This window comes from Passer domesticus, chromosome 32, assembly GCF_036417665.1.
Source record: "Passer domesticus isolate bPasDom1 chromosome 32, bPasDom1.hap1, whole genome shotgun sequence".
NCBI classification, from domain to species: Eukaryota; Metazoa; Chordata; class Aves; order Passeriformes; family Passeridae; genus Passer; species Passer domesticus.
In genome coordinates this window covers 193,288-215,061 of record NC_087505.1, presented here as the reverse complement: position 1 = coordinate 215,061, position 21,774 = coordinate 193,288, and the positions used below count along the sequence as shown (strand labels likewise).

At 58.6% G+C, this 21,774-nt stretch overlaps 2 protein-coding genes across 2 annotated transcripts; both read left to right on the top strand.

Moving 5' to 3' along the window:
• Positions 1-3,570: 3,570 nt before the first annotated feature.
• Positions 3,571-4,187, top strand: NHLH1 (nescient helix-loop-helix 1). The gene is given in 2 exon segments (XM_064401711.1): positions 3,571-3,858; positions 3,860-4,187. Coding segments are annotated over 2 exon segments (339 nt in total). The 5' UTR covers positions 3,571-3,606; the 3' UTR covers positions 3,947-4,187.
• Positions 4,188-8,755: 4,568 nt separating this feature from the next.
• Positions 8,756-20,539, top strand: VANGL2 (VANGL planar cell polarity protein 2). The gene is made up of 9 exons (XM_064401597.1): positions 8,756-8,859; positions 12,421-12,557; positions 13,848-14,109; positions 14,223-14,343; positions 15,662-16,269; positions 16,904-17,040; positions 17,187-17,322; positions 17,903-18,134; positions 18,737-20,539. Exons 3-9 carry the CDS (start codon positions 14,039-14,041, stop codon positions 18,995-18,997), a joined length of 1,566 nt encoding a protein of 521 aa, XP_064257667.1. The 5' UTR covers positions 8,756-8,859; positions 12,421-12,557; positions 13,848-14,038; the 3' UTR covers positions 18,998-20,539.
• Positions 20,540-21,774: the final 1,235 nt, after the last annotated feature.

Genomic DNA, 21,774 nt, shown 5'->3' with positions numbered 1-21,774 from the left:
CCGGGGGGCTGCGCGCAGCCAATGGAATCCCGAATTCCCGCTTTTCCATATTTATGAGGGAAAAGGGAGGGGGAGCGGGAGAGGCCAATGAGGCTCCCGGGGTCGGGCCCGGGGTGGATAAATTGGGAATTTTTGGGGGGAGCGGCGAATTTCCTCCTCGGAGGCTCCGGAGCGGCGCTGCCGCCCCGGGAATTCCGGGATTGATCCCGGGTTCCCATCCCGGATCCGTCGCGGGACCTCGGGAGAATCCAGGGAAAGTTTTTCCCTTCTTCCTCCGTGGATGGATGAGCGGAGCGGGTTCCAAACCCTGGGAATACCTGGAGGAGAAACCCCGGAGCCTGGGAATGGTGCGGGACTCGGGGTAAGGCGGCTTTTCCAGGGATCGGGAATGGCTCAAAAAGCCGGGATTCGGCTCCAGATTCCCGGGAAAAAGGCTCGATCCCACTGCCAGGTTTGGCTCCCAAATCCCTCTGGAAAAAGGATTTTTCCTGGGATTTTTTTGGGAGAGGGGAAAAGGAAAAGAACCCGCCTGGAATTGGGGTCCGGGACGCGTTTGGTTTCCAAGGAAAATTGTCGGGAATTTTGTCCCTCCACGGGTCGGGAGTGGGAGGAAAAGGGCGAGGGAGGAGCTGGGAAGAATTCCCGGGTTTTTCTGGGAGAGGTGGAGGCTGACCAGGAATCCTTGGAGCGGCTGGATTCGGGAATTGGGCAGTTTCCCCCCCAAAAAAAAGAAAGGGAAAAGAGGCGCTGGGAGCAGGAATTCCGCTCCAAGGAAAAGCTCCGGGATAACCCAGGGTTTGTTTGGATCCGGGAATGAAACTTGAGTTTTCCCAAAAAAAAAAGTCTCCTGCTTCCCATCCAGGTGTGGGATCCACCCCAAATTCCCGGGAATCCCGGATTCACAGGGCAGCTCAAGGGGCCGAATCCCCAAATTCCCAAATCCCCAAACTCCCAAATCCCCAAACTCCCAAATCCCCAAAACCCCAAATCCCCAAACTCCCAAATTCCCAAATATCCAAAATCCCAAATTCCCAAATCCCCAAATCCCCGTCTCTCGGAGTCAAACCGAGCCGAGGACTCCCGGGGGTGGTCCCGAACACCCAAATTCCCGGGAATTTCTTCGGGACATTCCATGAGGAAAACCCGATCCCTCTCGGGATTTTGGGAGCTGCCGGGCGGCTCTTCCCGAATTTTTTGGGGGAGGGAACAATTCCCACCATCCCAGCCTTTTAAAAAATCGGGATCGGGGCCGTCCCCGCCCCGTCCCGGTGGGGTTTGGGATCCATTCCCAGCCGCTTTTCCCATTCCGAAGTTTCTCCCGTGGCATTCCCAGATTTCAGGTGCGGCAGCCGGGGATGGGGATGAGGAGGAGGAGGAAGGAAAGGAGAGAGAGGAGCATTCCCAGCTCATTCCCGGCTCATTCCCGGCTCATTCCCGGCTCATTCCCGGCTCATTCCCAGCTCATTCCCAGCCGCTTTTCCCATTCCAAAGTTTCTCCCCCTTTCCCGGGACGCGCCCGGATTTGCAGGGAAGGCAGCGGGGATGAAGATGAGGATAAAGATAGAGATAAAGATAAAGATAAAGATAAAGATAAAGATAAAGATAAAGATAAAGATAAAATAAAGATAAATAAAGATGATGAGGAAGATGAGGATGATAGATAGAGAAGATAAAGATGAAGATAAATAAATAAAGATAAAGATGAGGAGGAGGAGGAGGATGATAGATAAAGATTAAAGATAAATAAAGATAAAATAAAAATAATGATAAATAAATAAAGATGAGGAGGAAGAGGAGGACGATGAAGATGATAGATAAAGATAAAGATAAATAAATAAGGATAAATAAAGGTGAGGAGGAGGATGAGGATGCAGAAGATGAGGGTGAAGAAGATAAGGATGGGAACGAGGATGATGAGGATGAGGAAGAAGAGGATGAGGATGAGGATGCGGAGCAGGGGGCGGGCGCTCGGGGCTCCCTGCGGATCCCGGGAGCAGCTGCGGCCGCTCCATCTGCCGGGAGCGGAGCCAGCGGGGACAGACGGGGACAGACGGGACAGGGGGACAGAGGGACAGGGGGGGACAGGGGACAGAGGGACAGCCAGCGGGGACAGACGGGGCTCATTTGCGACACAAAGGCCGCCCCGCCCCCGCCGCGCATCCGCCACCTGCCGCCTCCGGAGAGCCCCGGCCCCCCAAATTCCCCGAGCTCCTCCCGCTTCCCGAATTTCCCGATGCTCCCGAGCGTCCCCGCGGGTCCTTTTCCGTCCGGGAGCTGGAATTCCCTGAGTTTGGTTCACAAAGTGGACAGGGTTTGACAGGGAAAAGCTGTGGGAAATATTTTATTATTTTATTTTATTTATTTTATTTTATTTTATTTTATTTTATTTTATTTTATTTTGTTTTATTTTATTTTATTTTTTCTTCTTTTTTATTTTATTGCATTATTTTATTTTATTTTATTATTTCATTTTATTTCATTATTTTATTTTATTTTATTTAATTTCATTTTATTTCATTTCATTATTTTATTTTATTTATTATTTTAATTTAATTTAATTTTTATTTTATATGATTTTACATTATTTTATTTTACTTTTTATCTGACCTTGTTTTACTTCATTTTAATTTTTACCTTTTTAAAAATTACTATTTATTTTTTATTATTATATTTTGATGTCTCTGCCAGCTCCTTTCCCACCCGGAGCTGAAATTCCCGATCCTTCTTTTCCAGACCCGTCGGGATCTGACCCCTGAGGGCTCCGGAGCCTCGTCCTGACCCCAAAAACCCCAAAACCACGGGAAAACTCGATCTCGTGTTTATGCCTCCGGCCGCTTCCCCGGGTTTATCCCCTGGGGAAGTTTTCTCCCGGAGCCCGGAACTCCCGAGGGACATTCCCGAATTCCCGGCTGGGATGTGATGAGGAGGAGGAGGATCCCCACGGGCCTGGCTGGGAGCCGGGGACGGGCGCCCCAAACCCGGGCACGGCTCCGGCTGGGGTGACCCCGAAACGCTGGGAGCAGCCCCGAGGTGACCCCGAGACACTTGGAGGGGTCCCCAAATCCACGGGATCGGTTTGGGATCGTCCCCAAACCCCCGGGATCCCTTTGGCACTGTCCCTAAATCCCCAGGATCAGTTCAGAACTGTCCCCAAACCCCAGGATCCCTTTGGAATTGTCCCCAAACCCCTAGGATCCCTTTGGCACTGTCCCTAAATCCCCGGGATCCCTTTGGAATTGTCCCCAGGATCCCTTTGGAATTGTCCCCAAACCCTCAGGATCAGTTCAGAACTGTCCCCAAACCCCCGGGATCCCTTGAATCCCCAGAATCCCTTGTCCCCAGGATCCCTTTGGAATTGTCCCCCAAATCCCCGGGATCCCTTTGGAATGGTCCCCTCTGGAACTGTCCCCAAGTCCCCAGGATTCCTTTGGCACTGTCCCTAAACCCCCGGGATCCCTCTGGAATTGTCCCCTTTGGAATTGTCCCCTTTGGAATTGTCCCCAAACCCCAGGATTCCTTTGGCACTGTCCCTAAACCCCCGGGATCCCTCTGGAATTGTCCCCTCTGGAATTGTCCCCTCTGGAATTGTCCCCTCTCCCCGTGACCATGATGCTGAACTCGGAGCCGCCCGCCCTCGACGTCCCCCCGTCCCTGCCGGTCCCCGAGCCCTCCCTGGGTGCCGGTGCCGGCTCCGGCGGCGCGGGCCCGGCCGGGAAGGAGCCGCTGAGCCGCGAGGAGCGGCGGCGCCGGCGCCGGGCCACGGCCAAGTACCGCACGGCGCACGCCACGCGCGAGCGCATCCGCGTCGAGGCCTTCAACGTGGCCTTCGCCGAGCTGCGGCGCCTGCTGCCCACGCTGCCCCCCCGACAAGAAACTGTCCAAGATCGAGATCCTGCGCCTGGCCATCTGCTACATCTCCTACCTGAACCACGTCCTGGACGTCTGACCCGCCCGTCTGTCCGTCCCTGTGTCCGTGTGTCCATCCGTGTGTCCGTGTGTCCGTCCCTGCTGCCCACGCTGCCCCCCGACAAGAAACTGTCCAAGATCAAGATCCTGCGCCTGGCCATCTGCTACATCTCCTACCTGAACCACGTCCTGGACGTGTGACCCGTCCGTCTGTCCGTCCCTGTGTCCGTCTGTCCGTCCCTGTGTCCGTCTGTCCATCCGTGTGTCCGTGTGTCCGTCCGTGTGTCCATCCAGCCATCTGCTGCATCTCCTACCTGAACCACGTCCTGGACGTCTGAGCTGTCCGTCTGTCCATCCCTGTGTCCATCTGTCCATCCGTGTGTCCATCCGTGTGTCCATCCCTGTGTCCGTGTGTCCGTTCGTGTGTCCATCCAGCCATCTGCTGCATCTCCTACCTGAACCACGTCCTGGACGTCTGAGCTGTCCGTCTGTCCGTCCATGTGTCCGTCTGTCCATCCGTGTGTCCGTGCCTCTGCCCACGCTGCCCCCCGACAAGAAACTGTCCAAGATCGAGATCCTGCGCCTGGCCATCTGCTACATCTCCTACCTGAACCACGTCCTGGACGTCTGACCCGTCCGTCTGTCCGTCCGTGTGTCCGTCTGTCCACCCCTGTGTCCATGTGTCCATCCGTGTGTCCATCCAGCCATCTGCTGCATCTCCTATCTGAACCACATTTTGGACGTGTGACCTGCCCATATGTCCGTCCGTGTGTCCGTCTGTCCATCCGTGCGTCCGTCTGCCCATCCAGCCATCTGCTACGTCTCCTACCTGAACCACGCCCTGAATGTGTGACCTGTCCGTATGTCTGTCCGTGTGTCCATCCCTGTGTCTGTGTGTCCATCCCTGTGTCCATCCCTGTGTCCGTATGTCTGTCCGTGTGTCCATCCATGTGTCCGTGTGTCCATCCGTGTGTCCACCTGGCTCTCAGCTACATCTCCTACCTGAACCACGTCTGACTGTCCCTGTGTCCATCCCTGTGTCCATCCCTGTGTCAGTCTGTCCGTGTGTCCATCCCTGTGTCCATCCCGGTGTCCGTGTGTCCATCCCTTTGTCCGTCTGTCCATCCGTGTGTCCATCCAGCCATTTGCTGCATCTCCTACCTGAGCCACGTCCTGGACATCTGACTGTCCCTGTGTCCCTCCCTGTGTCCATCTGTGTGTCCATCCCTGTGTCCGTGTGTCCATCCCCGTGTCCGTCTGTCCATCCCCGTGTCCGTCTGTCCATCCGTGTGCCCGCCCTGCCCCCCCCGGCCTTGCTCCCGAGGCTTTGGAGCAGCAATTCCAGAGGAACTGGAGCAGCAATTCCGGAGGGAGGGAAGAGCCAATCCCAGAGATTTGGGACTGCAAATCCCAGAGGGATGGAGCAGCAAATCCCAAAAGGCTGGAGCAGCAAAACCCTAAAATCTGGAAGAGCAAACCCCAGAGGGTGGAGCCGCAATTCCCAGGGGTTTGGGGCAGCAATTCCAGAGGAACTGGAGCAGCAATTCCCAGAGGAACGGAGCTGCAAATCCCAGAGTTGGGACAGCAAATCCCAAAAGGCTGGAGCCGCAATTCCCAGAGGAACTGGGACCAGGATTCCCAGAGAACTGGAGCAGGAATTCCTGGGGCTGGCTCCCCCTTTTCCCCCAAACCCTGTTCTCCCTCCGTCTCTGTGCCATGAGGATATTTATGGAATTAATTTATTTATTGAGAATTATTATTATTATTTATTATTACCATTATTTATTATTATTATTAACTTATCCACTGTGTCCTTGTGCACTTTTGAGGGGAAAAGTCCCTGTCCCCATTCCCAATCCCATTTAAGGTCGCTTTCCCCCATCCCCAGTTCCCTTTTCCCCATTCCCATTTCCCTTTTCCCCATTCCCAGTTCCCTTTTCCCCATTCCCAGTTCCCTTTTCCCCATTCCCAGTTCCCTTTTCCCTTTTCCCCATTCCCATTTCCCATTTCCCTTTTCCCCATTTCCCCATTCCCAGTTCCCTTTTCCCCATTCCCAGCCCCTTTAGGGTCAGTTTTCCCCATTCCCAGTTCCCTTTTCCCCATTCCCAATCCTTTTCCCCATTCCCAGTTCCCTTTTCCCCATCCCCAGTCCCTTTCCCCATTCCCAGCCCCTTTAGGGTCGCTTTCCCCGTCCCGGCAGATCCCAAACCCCTTTGGGGCCCCGGCCCCATCTGTCCCCATTGTCCCCTCACAAAGGGAGCTCTCGGCTCTCATTGACATTCCGGCCCGGCAGATTGGGAATTCCCGCCCTTTGTCCCGGCCCCTCGAGCCTTGCCCGGCACAATTCCCCATTTTTTCCCCCATTCCCATTTTCCCCCCATTCCCATTTTTTCCCCTATTCCCAATTTCTCCCCCTATTTCCAGCCCTTCCCGTCCCCTGGAAAATCCCATTCCTTGGGGAAACCCGCCTGGGTTTGGGATGAAAATCAGGGAATCGCTCCTGGGTGTCCCAATGGTGTCCCCAGTGTCCCAGGGGTGTCCCCAGTGTCCCCCCTTGGGGTGTCCCAGTGGTGTCCCCAATGTCCCAATGGTGTCCCCAGTGTCCCCCCCAGGATTGTCCCCCCCGTCCCCAATCGCCGCCGCGACAGCAGCGCCCCCTGCCGGACCCGGCCAGCCCTGCCACCCCCCCCCCCCCCAATTTGGGGACATCGCCCCCTGTCCCCAAACCCTTTAGGGCTCAGTGTCCTCAAACCATTTAGGGTTCCTTGTCCCCAAACCCTTTAGGGCTCAGTGTCCCCAAACCCTTTAGGGCTCAGTGTCCCCAAATCATTTAGGGCCGTGTCCCCAAACCCTTTAGGGCTCAGTGTCCCCAAACCCCTTTAGGGTTCACTGTCCCCAAACCCTTTAGGGCCATGTCCCCTCCCGCAGCCCTCTGGGGGGAGGGGCGGCCCCATAAAGGCGCGGCTGGGGCCGAGCGCCCCCTCCCAGCTGCCGCAGCCCCATCTGGCCGGGAACGACCCCCGACCCCATAAATCATCCCGGGGAACGACCCCCGACCCCATAAATCATTCCCGGAGCGGGGCAGCTGCGGGGGCGGCCCAGGGACCCCCCGGCACCGACCCCACAACAATGGGGGCACCAGGGACCCCCAACACCGACCCCACAACAATGGGGGCACCAGGAGCCGGGTTTGGGGTCACAGCTCGGGGTGGGGCCGGTGGTTCCGCTCATTAGGGCGTGAATTAATGGGGTGGGGGGCACCCAGCCCACTGCCCCATAACCCCAGCGCCCCCCGCCCCATAACTGCCCCCTAATCTCCCTGCCCCATCGAACCCCGGCCCTATAACCGCTTTCCCATCGCCCCATAGCCCCCAGCCCCAAAATCCCCCCAAAATCCCCATCACCCCTCTCCCCAAATCCCCCAAAAACCCCAATCTCCTCTCTTTCCAAATCCCCCCCAAATCCCGATCTCCCTTCTTCCCCAAATTCCCCCAAAATCCCGATCTCTCCTCCCCCCAAATCCCCCCCAAAATCTCGGTCTCCCCTCGCCCCAAATCCCCCCAAAATCCCAATCTCCCCTCGCCCCCAATCCCCCCCAAAATCTCGCTCTCCCCTCTCCCCAAATGCCCCCCAAACCCCCCCAGACCCCGCTCTCCCCTCGCCCCCCGCCCCAATTCCCTCTCCCCTCCCGGCGCCTCCTCCCCATTGAGCCCCACGCACGCATTTCAATCCCACCAATGGCAGCGCGGCTCTCTGCTCCCGCCTCACGCCATTGGCCAGCGCCGCGGGGGGCGTGGCCGGCGCGTTCCCACCCTCGCCCATTGAGCGCTCGGCTGTTCCGGGCAGCGGCCGCGCCCCCCCGGCTTTGGGGACCCCCGGGTGGCTTTGGGGGGCTCGGGGGGATTTGGGGGGCTCGGGGGGATTTGGGGGGGCTCGGGGGAATTTGGGATCCCTCCTTCTGGGAGGATGAAGGTGTTGGAGCCCCCCGTGTGTCCCCAGAGCCCCCGCGGGTCACCCGCCACCTCTGCTGGTTCGGGGGGCGCTGCCGGCCCTGAGCCCCCCAAAAAATCCCTGCGACCCCCCCCGGCTCTGCTGCAGGTCGGGAGTCCCCAGGTGTGTCCCGGGGATGGGGCTGGGGGCTGCCAGCCGCCCCCCGGCGCCGCTGGGGCGGGGGGTCGGGGGTGACCCCAAAGCCGGGGGGCTCGGCCGGACCCCCCCCCCAGGACACCCCAAACCTCGAGGGGGCTCGGCCGGACGCAGGAGCCGGACCCCGGTTTTGTTTGGGGGGTTTATGGGGTTCAGAATCCTTCCCCAAACCCCAAAACAAGGTGGGAGCCGCTGGGCTGCGCCCCCCACCCTGGGCTGAGACCCCCGGGGGGAATTTTGGGGGGTTGAGACCTCTTGGGGGGGGGGGGGGGTTGGGGCGCTGAGACCCCTTTGGGGACAATTTTGGGGTGCTGGGACTCACCCCGGGGGGGGGGGGGACGCAAGGTGGGGGCTCAACCCTCATTGCCCCCCGCCAGAACCGGGGATTCTTCCTCAAAAAACGCCGCCCCCTCCCCAAAAAATGGGGGGACCCTCCTCAAATAAACGCCCCCTCCCCCTAAAAAAACCCCAAATCCCGCCGGCCTGGGGGGAGGGAGCCCAATATCGGGGGGGGTCCCCGGGTGTCGGGGGGGGTTCCCCAACATCGGGGGGGGGTCCCCGGTGTCCCCCCGCCCCAAACAATGGCCCCGCGGCGGCGCCGGGAGCGCGCAGCGCAGACAATGGGCGGGGGCGGGGGGGCTCCGGGGCCGGGGGGGCTCCGGGGGGAGCCGGGCTTTCCTCCGCCTCCTCCTCCTCTTCCTCCTCCTCCTCCTCCTCCTCTGCCTCCTCCTCCTCCTCCTCCTCCGCCGCCGCCGCCGCCGGGGTTGGGGCGCGGGGGGGGACGCGCACAAAGGTGCGGCGGCGATGGTGAGTGCGGGCCCGGGGGGGCCCGGGGGGGTCCCGCGGTGCCGAAGCGGCCCCGGGGCCGCGGGGGGAGCGGGGCCGCGCCGGGGCCGCGCCGGGCGCGCTCCCCGCGGAAGGGCCCCGGCGGCCGCGGCTTCTCCGGGGCTGGAGGCGGCGGCCGGAGCCCCGGGCGCGGCTGGGGAGGGGGCGATGGGACCCCCGGGACCCCTCGGGGACACCCCCGGGGACACCCCCGGGACCGCGGCGGGGCGGCGGGGCTGCGCTGGAGCCGCCCCGGGGCGCGATGCGACCCCCGGGACCCCCGGGACCCCCCCCGGCGGTGGCACGGCGGCCTCGGAGCGCTTTGTGCCCGTCCCGGGGCCACCTGCGGGGCGTCCCCGCTGTCCCCCCATCACCCGCGGGGTGTCCCCCGTGTCCCCATCACCTGCGGGGTGTCCCTGGGGTGCCCCCCCCGCTGTCCCCATCCCCTCCCCAGTCCCCCGGCGGGGTCGTCCCGGGGGTCCCTGGGGCGGGGTGTCCCCCGTGTCCCCCTCTCTCCCCCGTGTCCCCCGCTGTCCCCATGCTCTGCCCGGTGCCCGGGGGTCCCTGTGCCGGGATGTGCCCGCTGTCCCCCGTGTCCCCCCTTGTCGCCCTTGTCCCCCGTGTCCCTGCTGTCCCCCAGTGTCCCCCCGGTCCTCCGTGTCCCCGCTGTCCCCCGCTGTCCCTCTGTGTTCCCCCTGTCCCCCCTTGTCCCCCCTGTGTCCCCCGCTGTCCCCTCGCCCTCCCCGCTGCCCGGGGTCCCTGTGCCGGGATGTGCCCGGTGTCCCCCTGTCCCCCCTGTCCCCGTGTCCCCCCCTGTCCCCGGTGTCCCCGCTGTCCCCACGCCCTCCCCGCTGCCCGGGTCCCTCGCGGGGCGCGCCCGCTGCCCCCGGCCCCGGGACAGCCCGGGCCGGATCCCGAGCCGGTTCCTGCGGAGCCGCCCTGGAGCCGCCGGGAGTTCCCGGAGCCCGGCCTGGGATGGATTCTCCTTCGGGATCCTCTCCCCACCCCGCGGCGGGCGGAGGTGAAAACGCAACAAAACAACAAAAAGAAATCAAAACCAAAAACAACCAAAAAAAAAAGGAGATCTCGGGAAAATTCAGCTCTCCTGGAGGAGCCTCCGGCTCCATCCCGGAAATTCGAGGATGGGGCTGCGAGTCCGACGGGATCCCGAGGATTTTCCAGGGGCTTTGTGAAGCTCGGATGATTTAATTAATGAACAATTAACAATTAACAGGCGTCGGCCGCAGAGGGGGGAGCCGGGGGCGGCCGCTTCGGGGTCGAGGTCACCCCGTGTCCCCCTCCCCGAATTCCAGAGGGGTTTGGGGACATCCCAGCCCTTGGAATGTTCCCATGGGAGGATTCCTTGTTTTTCCCCGGCCCCCGGCAGACAATGGGGCCGGAGGGAGCAGCCCCGAGGTCGCGGATCCGCCTTAATTCGGGATTTGGGATGAGTTTCCCGAGGGTTTATGGATTTATTGTCCGGCCGGGATGCCCGGGAAGAGGCCTGGGAAGGGATTTGGGAATTCCCGGCTCGGAATTCCGGTCAGCACCGCCCCAAACCCGAGGAGTTCTGGCCCAGCTGCCCTGCAGGATCCCTGGATGTGGATGGAACGATCCCAGCGTTCCCCGATCCCGCTGGATCCCGTCCCTGCGCCGCTTTTCCGGGATCCAGGACATGGATAATGGGCTGGGGGGATCCCAAAGGATCAGGAGCTGCTGGAGAAGAGTTCTCATGGATCCAAACCCCCGTCCAGGTGTCCTTTGGGGGCAGCAATTGGGATTTTGGGGTCTCTCCTGGAGAAAACGTCGGAATTCCGAGCGAGGACGTGGATTTCTGGGATTTCTGGGATGGTCCCTCCCAAATCCCATGGAGCCACCTGGAAGCGGCTTTGGGGTGTCCTTGGGATTGTCGGAAGGGACGGGGAGATGGGATTTGGGATTTCTCCAGGGAATCCTGAGTGTTCTCCAGGAACTGGGGAATTTAGGGATGTGGGGTGGGAACTCCAGAATCCTGGAATTTTTTGCTGGGAATTTGGCATTCCAGGATCCTCCAGCTGCGGGATTTGGTTTTCCAGGTGCTGCAGTGCTGTTGGATCCTCGTAGGAAAAGGGGCTGGGTTGGAAATTTGGGATGATTTTTCCATGGAGAAAGGGTTGGGAAGCACCAGAAGGAGCTCAGGGAGGGTTGGATTCCCATCCCTGGAGGGAATCCCTGGAATTCGGATGTTGATCCATCCCAGCTCGGCCTCGGTGACCTCGGAGATCTTTCCCAGCCTGGACAATCCCGGGATTCTGGGACTCCCACCCCTCTCCCTTTGGAAGCACATCCCCGATTCCCGACTGGATCCTGGAGTTGGATTCTCCTGGAAAAGGAGCCTTGGGACGCTCCCAACCCTCCCCAGTTCCTCCAGGATGGGAATCCCAGATCCTTCATCCGCCGGATTCTCCCTCTCCAAGTGGGATTTTTCCCAGGAAAACTCATTCCCAGCTTTCCCAGGACCCCGGATCAGAAAGGAGCCGTTGGGAAGAAGCTTTTTCATCTGGAAACGCTTGGATCTATTTTTTTATTTTTAATTATTTTCGCTCTTTTGGGAATATTTGAATCCCAAATGTTGGATTTGAGGTTCAGGACTTTGATCCCGAGCCCCATCCCGGGAAAAATTCCAGCCTGGACTTGAAGACGTAGGGAATGGTGAAGCCTCTCCAGCCCTGGGGGGCTTTTTTGGGAGCTTTGATCATCCCAGGATTAAAAAATGGGAATTTTCCTCCTCCTCTTTTGCATCCAGCTCTGGCTCCCGGCGTCTCCCAGAGTCCGGGAATCCATTCCCGGCTTTTCCAGGGCTGTGGAACCGGCTCTGCTGGAAAAGATTCCAAAAAAAATCCCCTTTTTTTCCTGCTGGAACGAGAGGATGAGGAGCTCCTGGATTCCTGCTGGAATTCCCAAATTCCCTTTGGAAAACTGCTGGGATGGGGATCATACCTGGCAAACTCACGGATTCCTGGAAAATCCTGAATTTATTTTGGCTGAATCCACAGGCTGGGGCCAAGAGACCTCGGAATACCTGGAAACTGCCGGGATTCATGGAAAACCCCAGGATTTCTGGAAAACCCCAAGCTCACTTCAGCCTGGGATTCCTGGAAAATCCCAAACCTATCCCAGGACGACAATTCCCAAAAATTTTGGGATGCCTGGGGTGGGGTGTCCAGTCGCTTTTCCGCGGTGCTCCCAAGGAATCTCTGAGCACCAGGATCTGGGAATTGGCAGGATTGGGGAATTGGCGGGAGTTGGGAATTGGCGGGAGTTGGAAATTGACGGAATCTGGGAATTAACCGGGTTGAGAATTAATGGGAGCTGGGAATTGGCGAGATCTGGGAATTGGCCAGCGTTGGGAATCGGCGGGAGTTGGAAATTGGCGGAATCCAGGAATTAGCGGGGTTGGGATTTAGCGGGAGCTGGGAATTGGCGAGATCTGGGAATTGGCGGGATTCGGGAATTCAGGAATTTGGGAAGAGCTCCCGAATTCCCGTTGTTTGGCTCTCGCAGCTCCGGGGCGGCCCCCCCGTGCCGTGAGCAGCCCCCCATGCCCGGCCCGTTTCCGATGCCGGCCCCTCCGGAGGCTCCGGACGCTCCAAAGGCCTCGGTGAGCGCCGGGACGGAGCCGCCGCCGCCGGAGCCGCCCGGTGAGTGAGCCCAGGACGGCTCCTGCTGGGATAACTGGGGATACTGGGACAGGATCCAGCCCTTACTGGGATTATTGGGGAGCCCTTACTGAGGTTACTGGGGAACCTTTACTGTGGGGACTGGGGTTACTGGGAGCCCAGGATCCAGCCCTTACTGGGGTTACTGGGAGCCCTTACTGGGGGGACTGGGGAGCCCTTACTGGGGTTTCTGGGGAACCCTTACTGCGGGGACTGGGAGCCTGGGATCCAGCCCTTACTGGGGTTACTGGGAGGACTGGGAGCCTGGGATCCTGCCCTTACTGGGGTTACTGGGGAGTCCATACTGGGGAGCCCTTACTGGGGTTACTGGGAGCCCTTACTGGGGTTACTGGGAGGACTGGGAGCCTGGGATCCTGCCCTTACTGGGGTTACTGGGGAGTCCATACTGGGGTAACTGGGGAGCCCTTACTGGGGTTACTGGAAGCCCTTACTGGGGGGACTGGGAGCCTGGGATCTAGCCCTTACTGGGGTTACTGGGATACACTGAGGCCCCCAGTATCCATCCCTTACTGGGCCTACTGGGACCCCCAGTACGTGGCTCTTACTGGGATTACTGGGGCAGGATCCAGCCCTTACTGGGGTTACTGGGACAGGATCCATCCATTACTGGGGTTACTGGGACATACTGGCGCAGGATCCAGCCCTTACTGGGACAGGATCCATCTCTTACTGGGCCATACTGGGACCCCCAGTGTCTCCCGGCCCCATTCCCGTCTCCTGGACAACAGCGGGAGCGGGGAAAGGCCTCGGTTTCCATGGAGATCCGTGTGGGATCATCCGGAATTCCGGACAAAGGAATTCCCCCCGCTTCCCCCTTTGCGCCTCCTTGACCCCTTCTCCCCCTTTCCCGGGGCCTTGGAAAAGGGGCCCGAGGGTTTTTTGGGGTTGATTTGGTGGGAATGGGATTTCCATGGAAACCTGGGAAGCTGGGATGGCTCCCAGAGGCAGCTGGGGCCTCCCATCTGTGGGATTGGGGTCTGCAGATTCCCCCAAAACCCTCGGGAAAAGGCAGGGGGGTTTGGCAGGATCATCCCGATGGAATCCAGCATTCCCAGGTTCCCAAAGGGGGGACACAGCCCCAGACCCCACATTCTCTTTCCCTCCTGACCCCAAATCCCCTTTCCCAGCCCCATTTCCCACCAGGGAATGGGATGTAGGGACGGGAGGGGCTCTGGGCCATGCTGGGCCATACTGGGCCGTACTGGGCCATACTGGGCCGGCCCCGGTGACACTCCCCGTGTGTCCCCCCAGGTGGGCGCGTCCTTTTCTCCTGAGCAAGGCCACCCCAAGGTGACAAAATTGAGCCCCTCAAGGTCACGGTCGACTTCCTGAAGGTGCCCCTGGGCCTGAAGAAGCCTCCCCTGAAGGAGGCCCTGGCCGCTCTCCCGGGAAAACCCAAATCCCACATCCTGGAGCGGCACAAACCCCGGCGTTCCGACGCCATGGATAATGAGTCGCAGTATTCCGGATATTCCTACAAATCCGGCCACTCCCGCAGCTCCCGCAAGCACAGGTGAGCGACCCTGGATTCCCTGTCCCCACCTTTTGTGGGTGTCCCCACCTTTTGTGGGTGTCCCAGTCCTGCTTTTTCTGCTTTTTCCCCCATTTTTCCCATTTTTTCCCCAGGGATCGGCGGGAGCGGCACCGCTCCAAGAGCCGGGATGGGACGCGCGGGGACAAATCGGTGACGATCCAAGCGCCGGGAGAGCCTTTGCTGGACAACGAATCCACGCGGGGGGACGAGAGGGTGAGCGGGGAAAGGGCTGGAACCCCGAGGGAGGGATCCCGGCGGGCTCCGGGAGCTTCCCGGCGGAATTTCCCGGCGGAGCGGTCCAGCCGGTCGGGCCGGTCCTGGGAAAATGAGAAAATGAGAAAATGAAAGGAGACGCGGCTCCGGCGGCGCCTCGGGAAAAGCCGGGGCTGGAAAACGCCCCCAGGATCCGACCCCGACAGACCCAAACCTCGAGGATTTGCCCCAAATTTCTGCCTGGATGGAACAGGGGAGGCTGCCCCGCCCCTGGTGCCCCTCGTTCCCAAATTCTGGAATTCCTCTGGACTCCGTGGAGCCTGGTCCCGGCCTTTCATCCTCTCCCAATCCGCCCATGCCGGCGGCTCCGGCGCTTTTCATGTTCCCTCTCCGGCGGCTTTTCCTGGGAATGGGCTCCCGGAGCCGCCCTTCCCGTCCCGCTGGAAAGCCCCAGGCTCCGCTTTGCCCTTTGGAGTGAAATTCATGGAAGCGTGGAATTGGTTGGAAGGGGCCTTGGGGATCATCCCATGGGCAGGGACACCTCCCAGTGTCCCAGGGTGCTCCGAGCTGGAGCTGGGTGCCCTCACAGGGAGGAATTTCCCGGTTTTCTGGCAGAAATCTGTGGGGAAAATTCCGACATGGAAAAACAACCCCCAAATTCCAGGAATGTCCGAGTGCCCAAAACCAGGATGAGGGAAAGACACACGGACAGGGGTGGGGGAAGGAATCCAGGATTTTTGGCACCTCTGTGGCTGGGAGAGGGGCTTCTGGAGCAGGGAAGGGCCTGTCCGGAGCCATTCCCAACAATTCCCAACAATTCCTGACAATTCCCAGCCATTCCCATCATCCCCAGCCTTCCCGGCGCGGGCAGCGGTGCGGGGGCGTGCCGGGCGTGTTCCTGCTGGCCCTGCCAGCCGGGGGGGTTTGCCAGGAAATCCGGCAGCTTCCCGATCCCAAAGCTGCTCCTGCCGGAGCTTCCTGATCCCAAAGCTGCTCCTGCCGGAGCCGGAGCTTTCCCGGAGGGAAAATTCCCGGCGGAATCGCCGCTCTCCCAGGCCCAGGCTGAGCTTCCTCCACCCTGAGGAGGGTGATGGCTCCGGGGAGTGCTCCCGGCGTGGAGGTGGGATGGGGGTTTGGGAATGTCCTTCTGGGATGGGAGGAATTTGGGGCCACCCCTTGGAATGTCCCATGTCCCCTGTCACCTCCTCAGGGTGACGTTTCCTGGTTTGGAGCTGTGGTGGGTGGGAGGTCCTGGCGGTGAGGTGGGACAGGTGGGACACGGAGCCACCCCTCGAAATGTCCCCTGTCCCCTCCCCAGGACGACAACTGGGGCGAGACCACCACGGTGGTGACGGGGACGTCGGAGCACAGCATCTCCCACGATGACCTCACGCGCATCACCAAGGACATGGAGGACAGCGCCCACCTGGACTGCTCCCGCCACCTGGGCGTGGTCCTGGGCGTGGCCCTGGCGCTCCTGGCCTTCCTCACGCCCTTGGCCTTCCTCCTCCTCCCGCAGCTGCTGTGGCGGGAGGAGCTGGAGCCCTGCGGGACCCCCTGCGAGGGGCTCTTCATCTCGGTGGCCTTCAAACTCCTCATCCTCCTGCTGGGCAGCTGGGCCTTGTTCTTCCGCCGCCCCAAAGCCTTCTTCCCGCGCGTCTTCGTCTTCCGCGCCCTGCTCATGGTGCTGGTTTTCCTGCTGGTCGTCTCCTACTGGCTCTTCTACGGCGTGCGGATCTTGGATTCGCGGGACCGCAACTACCGCGGCGTGGTGCAGTTCGCCGTCTCCCTGGTGGACGCTCTGCTCTTCGTGCACTACCTGGCCGTGGTGCTGCTGGAGCTGCGGCAGCTCCAGCCCCAGTTCACGCTCAAGGCCGTGCGCTCGGCCGACGGCGCCAGCCGCTTCTACAACGTCGGCCACCTCAGGTGGGCGCGGCTCCGCTGGATGTTCCCCTGGTGGGAATGGGGATTTTGTTTTCATGGCAAGGGTGGTGAGGGGCAGCGTGGAGATGTTCTGAGGGAGATGGAAGGGATCGGTCTAGAGGAAAGGGGATCCACAGGGATTTTGGGTTCCTCTAGCGGGGGGTTGGGATCTGATCGCAGGGAACAGGGTCAGGACAAAAGGGAGAACGGCCTTGAGTTGTGCCAGGGCTGGAAATTTGGGAAAATCCCTCCTGGAAAGGGCGGCCAGGCCTTGGAAGGGGCTCAGGGAGGTTTGGAGTGGCCACTCCTGGAGGTGTCTGAGGAATTCCTGGACATTCCTTGGGTTGACCAAGGGGGGATTGGGCACAGCTCGGACTTGGTGATCCTGGAGCTCTTTTCCCTGGGAATTGATGGAATCATGGAATGGTTTGGGTTGGAGGAACCTTAAAAATCCCTGGTCAGGGACACCTCCCACCATCCGAGGTGGCTCCAACCCGACCTTGGACACTTCCAGGAATGGGGCAGCCACATTTTTTCCCGGGAATTCCGTTCCAGCCTCTCCTGTCCCTCGGTGCATGTCCCCCTCACACATTCCCCCCTCTCCCCGTGCCCCACATTCCCGGTGTTTCCCCCGCAGCATCCAGCGAGCGGCCGTGTGGATCCTGGAGAATTACTACCACGACTTCCCGGTCTACAACCCCGCCCTCCTCAACCTTCCAAAATCCGTCCTTTCCAAGAAAATGTCCGGCTTTAAGGTCTATTCCCTCGGCGAGGGTGAGATGCCCCCTTTCCCCTTGGCTTCTCCTCTCGTTCTCCTCCCCTTTCTCCATCCCCATCCTCGTGTTCCTCTCTGGAATTTTTTTGGGGGGGAGCTCCGGGTGCTTTCCCTGAGCTCACCCCTGGTCTGGGTGGCCCCGCAGAGAACTCCACCAACAACTCCACGGGGCAGTCGCGGGCGGTGATCGCGGCGGCGGCGCGGCGGCGCGACAACAGCCACAACGAGTTCTACTACGAGGAGGCCGAGCACGAGCGCCGGGTGCGGAAACGCCGCGCCAGGTGCGGAAAAATCCCTGGATTCCCCGCGTTGGGAATGCCGTGGGGGGCCCCTTCCCGTTCTTCTATGGATGGGGAGATTCCAGGGGGCGATCCCAGCTCGTCCCAAGGGCGGTTGTTTGGATGGATCTTCGGCCAAGCTGGTTGAGGCTTGGGTTCCCTCATCCATTTGAGTGAATCCCAGCAGATCCAAGATTTCCATCCCGAATCCAAGGGATCTCCATCCCAGATCCAAGGGGTTTCCCATTCCAAATCCAAGGGAGTTTCCATCCTAAATCCAAGGGATTTTTCCATCCCAAATCCAAGGGGTTTTCCATCCCAATTCCATGGGGTTTTCCATCCCAGATCCAAGGGATTTTTCCATCCCACATCCAAGGGAGTTTCCATCCTAAATCCAAGGGAGTTTCCATCCCAAATCCAAAGGATTTTTCCATCCCAAATCCAAGGGAGTTTTCATCCTAAATCCAAGGGAGTTTCCATCCCAAATCCAAGGGAGTTTTCATCCTAAATCCAAGGGGTTTCCGTCCCAGATCCAAGGGGTTTCCCATCCCAAACCCACGGGGTTTTCCGCCTCTCCCGGCAGGCTGGTGGTGGCGGTGGAAGAGGCCTTCACCCACATCAAGCGGCTGCAGGAGGAGGACCAGAAGAACCCGCGGGAGATCATGGACCCGCGCGAGGCCGCCCAGGCCATCTTCGCCTCCATGGCCCGGGCCATGCAGAAGTACCTGAGGACCACCAAGCAGCAGCCCTACCACACCATGGAGAGCATCCTGCAGCACCTGGAGTTCTGCATCACCCACGACATGACCCCCAAGGTGCGTGGAGTCCTCCAGACGGGATTTGGGTGGGTTTTATCCCCTTTGGGATCATCCCGGCGGGAAAAGGAGGGGTTGGAGTGAGGTGGGGTTGGGATTTTCTCGTGAGGAACTGGGAATGGAACTGGAGCAGCTGGAGAAGGGAGTGGAGAATCCTGAGGGAGCTGAGGGAGCTCAGCCTGGAGAAAAGGGGGATCCAGGGGGGATTTTTGGGCTCTCCCAGGGGGGATTTGGGATCTGCTGGGGGGATTTGGGATCTGATCCCAGGGAATGGGACAGGACAAGAGAGAATGTGCCAGGGGAAACTGAGGGTGGGAAATTTGGGAAAATCCCTCCTGGAAAGGCCTTGGAAGGGGCTCAGGGAGGTTTGGAGTGGCCACCTCCAGAGGTGTCCGAGGAATTCCTGGAATTCTGGGTGAGCGGGTGGGGATTGGCCCCAGCTCAGACTCAGTGAGCTCAGAGCTCTTCCCCAGCCTGGACAACCCCAGGATCCATCCCCAAAAACCCCCAAAGCAGCACCACGGGGCCGTTTTCCCTCCAAAACCAAAACCTGGGCCGGGCCACGCGGCGGTGACATTCCCGCGTCCTTCCCCTTTCCCAAGGCCTTCCTGGAGCGGTACCTGACGGCCGGTCCCACCATCCAGTACCACAAGGACCGCTGGCTGGCCAAGCAGTGGACGCTGGTCAGCGAGGAGCCGGTGACCAACGGCCTCAAGGACGGCGTGGTCTTCGTGCTGAAGCGCCAGGACTTCAGCCTGGTGGTGTCCACCAAGAAGATCCCGTTCTTCAAGCTCTCCGAGGAGTTCGTGGACCCCAAGTCGCACAAGTTCATCATGAGGCTGCAGTCGGAGACCTCGGTGTGATCGGCGGGGATGGGACCGTTCCCGAATCCTTCCGGCTCCGAATCTCCGAATTTGGCTCCTCCGGCGCCGCCAGGCCGCGGAAAACCGGGAAAGGCGCTCCCGGCTGCGGCGCCTTGCTGGGATCATGACCACTCGTCCTTCTTGAGGTGGCTGAGCCCCTTCTCCTCCTCCTCCTCCTCCTCCTCATTCCCAAAATCCGGATCCTTTGGAGCCGTAACTCAAGGGCTAATTCCAAGAATTCCAAGAATTCCCAACTTCCTTCTTCACCAGCGTCCTGGAGCAGCTCCGGGTCCCACAGACCTCCTGCTCCTGTCCGTTTTCTCCTGGACAACTGTCCTGGCTCTGGCCTTAAACCACTGCCCGGCCCTGGGGCTGGGTTCGGAATCCCAAGGGAATTTCTTGGGTGGGGGGAAGGATTTTGGAGTCATCTCCAGGATCCGTGGCTGCTATGGAAAAGCTCCCGTGGTGCGTCCCAGGTTTTGGGAGCGTCCTCCTCGCCTCTGCTGATGGTTTTTTTTAGGAAAAACGAGTGGAAATCTGGGTTTTTTTGGAGGAGCTGAAGGTTGAGTTGAGGTTTTGGGAGTTTTTTTGGGTGGGTTTTGCTGCTCCTGAGGGGATCCGCATCCCAAATTCCAGCAACATCTCCATGGGTGTTCCTATTGGAGCAATCCTGGATCCGTAACCCTGAGGAGCTCCTGGGAGAGGTCAACGAGGTCCTTCAGGATCATCCCTCGAGGAGGCGGTCCCGTGGTGATCCCACAGAATTCCCATCGGGATGCAAAAAAACCCTTTTATTTTTTTTGCCTTCTCCTGGTTTTGTTTTTAAGATCACAAGTACCTCACGGTTGGATTTGGAATTTTATTCCCTTTTTTTTCTTTCCCCGCTCCAGCTTCCACCTCCACCCTCGTGGGGTCGGAAGTGCCGGATTTCATTCCAGGGAGGCGTTTTGGGGTCAGGTTTTGGGGTCGATTTTGTCCTAAGCACTAAAAAGGGGGAGTTTGGAGCCAGGGGAGCCTTCCCCAGTAAGCACCAGTAGCAAAATGGGGGGATCCACCCCCTACCCGAATTCCAGGAAATCCCTGGATTTTTGGGAATTTTTGGGGGGAATTTTTTAGGGAATTTCAACTGGGAGCCCATTTTGGGGCATTTTCCTGCAAAAAAAAAAAAAAAAAAAAGCAGATGGATCTTCCTGGGAGGGGTGGGGAATTCATAATTCCATTTTGGGAATTTTGGGAGATCAAAATTCCCTTTCTTTGGTTCCGTTTTTGGGGTTGGGTTTGGATTTTGTTTTCCCGCAGAGCCGAGAGTTTTGTGCATGCGTGTAGAAAGTTGTAAAATGTCAAATTAATGGTTTTTAATATATAAAAAAAGCTTGGATTTTCCCGGATTTTTGCAGTGGATCGGAGCATTCCGGCAGTGGTAGGAATTTTTTTCCGTTGGTGTTTGGTTGTTTTTTGGGTTATTTGTTTTTTGTTTTTTTTTTTCATAGAGGAACTAAAATTGTACAATTTTGTTTTTTTAATAAAATAAATCTGTTTTGACTTTTTTTTTTTTTAATTTATTTTGGCTCAGGAGCTGTGGGACCAAGAGTTTGGGGTTGTGGGGTCAAGGATTTGGGGTGTATGGGGCCAAGTTTTGGAGTCTGTAGGGCCAAGGATTTGGGGGGTGAAGGATTTGGGGTCTACAGGGCAAGGATTTGGGATTTGTGGGGCCAAGGATTTGGGATTTATGAGGCCAGGGATTTGGGGTGTTTGCCACTAAAGTTTATGGATCTACAGGGCCAAATTTTGGAATCTATGGGGCCAAAAACTTGGGATTTTTGGGGCTGAGGTTTTGGGGTCAATGCCCAACTCCTTCTGTGCTCATCCCGCCCCCAAATCCCCCAGAACCTCCCCAAACACGTGGGGAAAAACATCAGAGGGAGCTGTGTGTCCCGGCAGAGAAATTCCAAGGATTTTTGGGATAAAATCCCACTTTTTTGTGCTGTTCCTCGTGCAGGGGACACCAGAGGGACCTCGGGGTGGCCTCGTGTCCCTGAGGGGGCCTGGGAGCCACCGGGGCCACCCTGGGACCGTCAGGAGCCTCCTGGGGACGAGTCCGGCTGGGGAGGAGAAAATCGGGAATTGTGAGTGGCTGGAATTGTCCCTTTATCCCAGGAATTGTCCCTTTATCCCAGGAATTGTCCCTTTTTTCTGGGAATTGTCCTTTTATACCAGGAATTGTCCCTTCATCCCGGGAATTGTCCCTTTATCTCAGGAATTGTCCCTTTTCCCCAGGAATTCCCTTTTTCCCATGAATTTCCCCCTTTCCCAGCAATACCGGGGGCTGGGGAGGGTCTGGCTGGTCCAAGGTGGTCTCGGCGTGCTCCGGGATTTTTGGGATGGGGTCGTGGACTTGGGGCTGGACCAGAGCTCCCAAATCTGCAAAGGAAAAGATCTGGGAATTACGAGGGTTTGGGAATTCTCAAATGGTTTGGGATGGGAGGAGCTTTAGGATCAACCCAATCCCACGGGAAGGAACATTCCCGCCATCCCAAACTGGAACTGGAAACTTGCAGGGATGGAATAACAAAATATCCCAATGAAATTGAATATCCCAGAAAAAATAAAATATCCCAAAAATATTGAATATCCCAGAAAAAATAAAATATCCCAATAAAATTGAATATCCCAGGAAAAAAAAATCCCAATAAAATTAAACACCCAATTAAAAACCACCCCAATACAACAAAATATCCCAATAAAATATAAAAGAAAATATCCCAGTAAAATCAAAA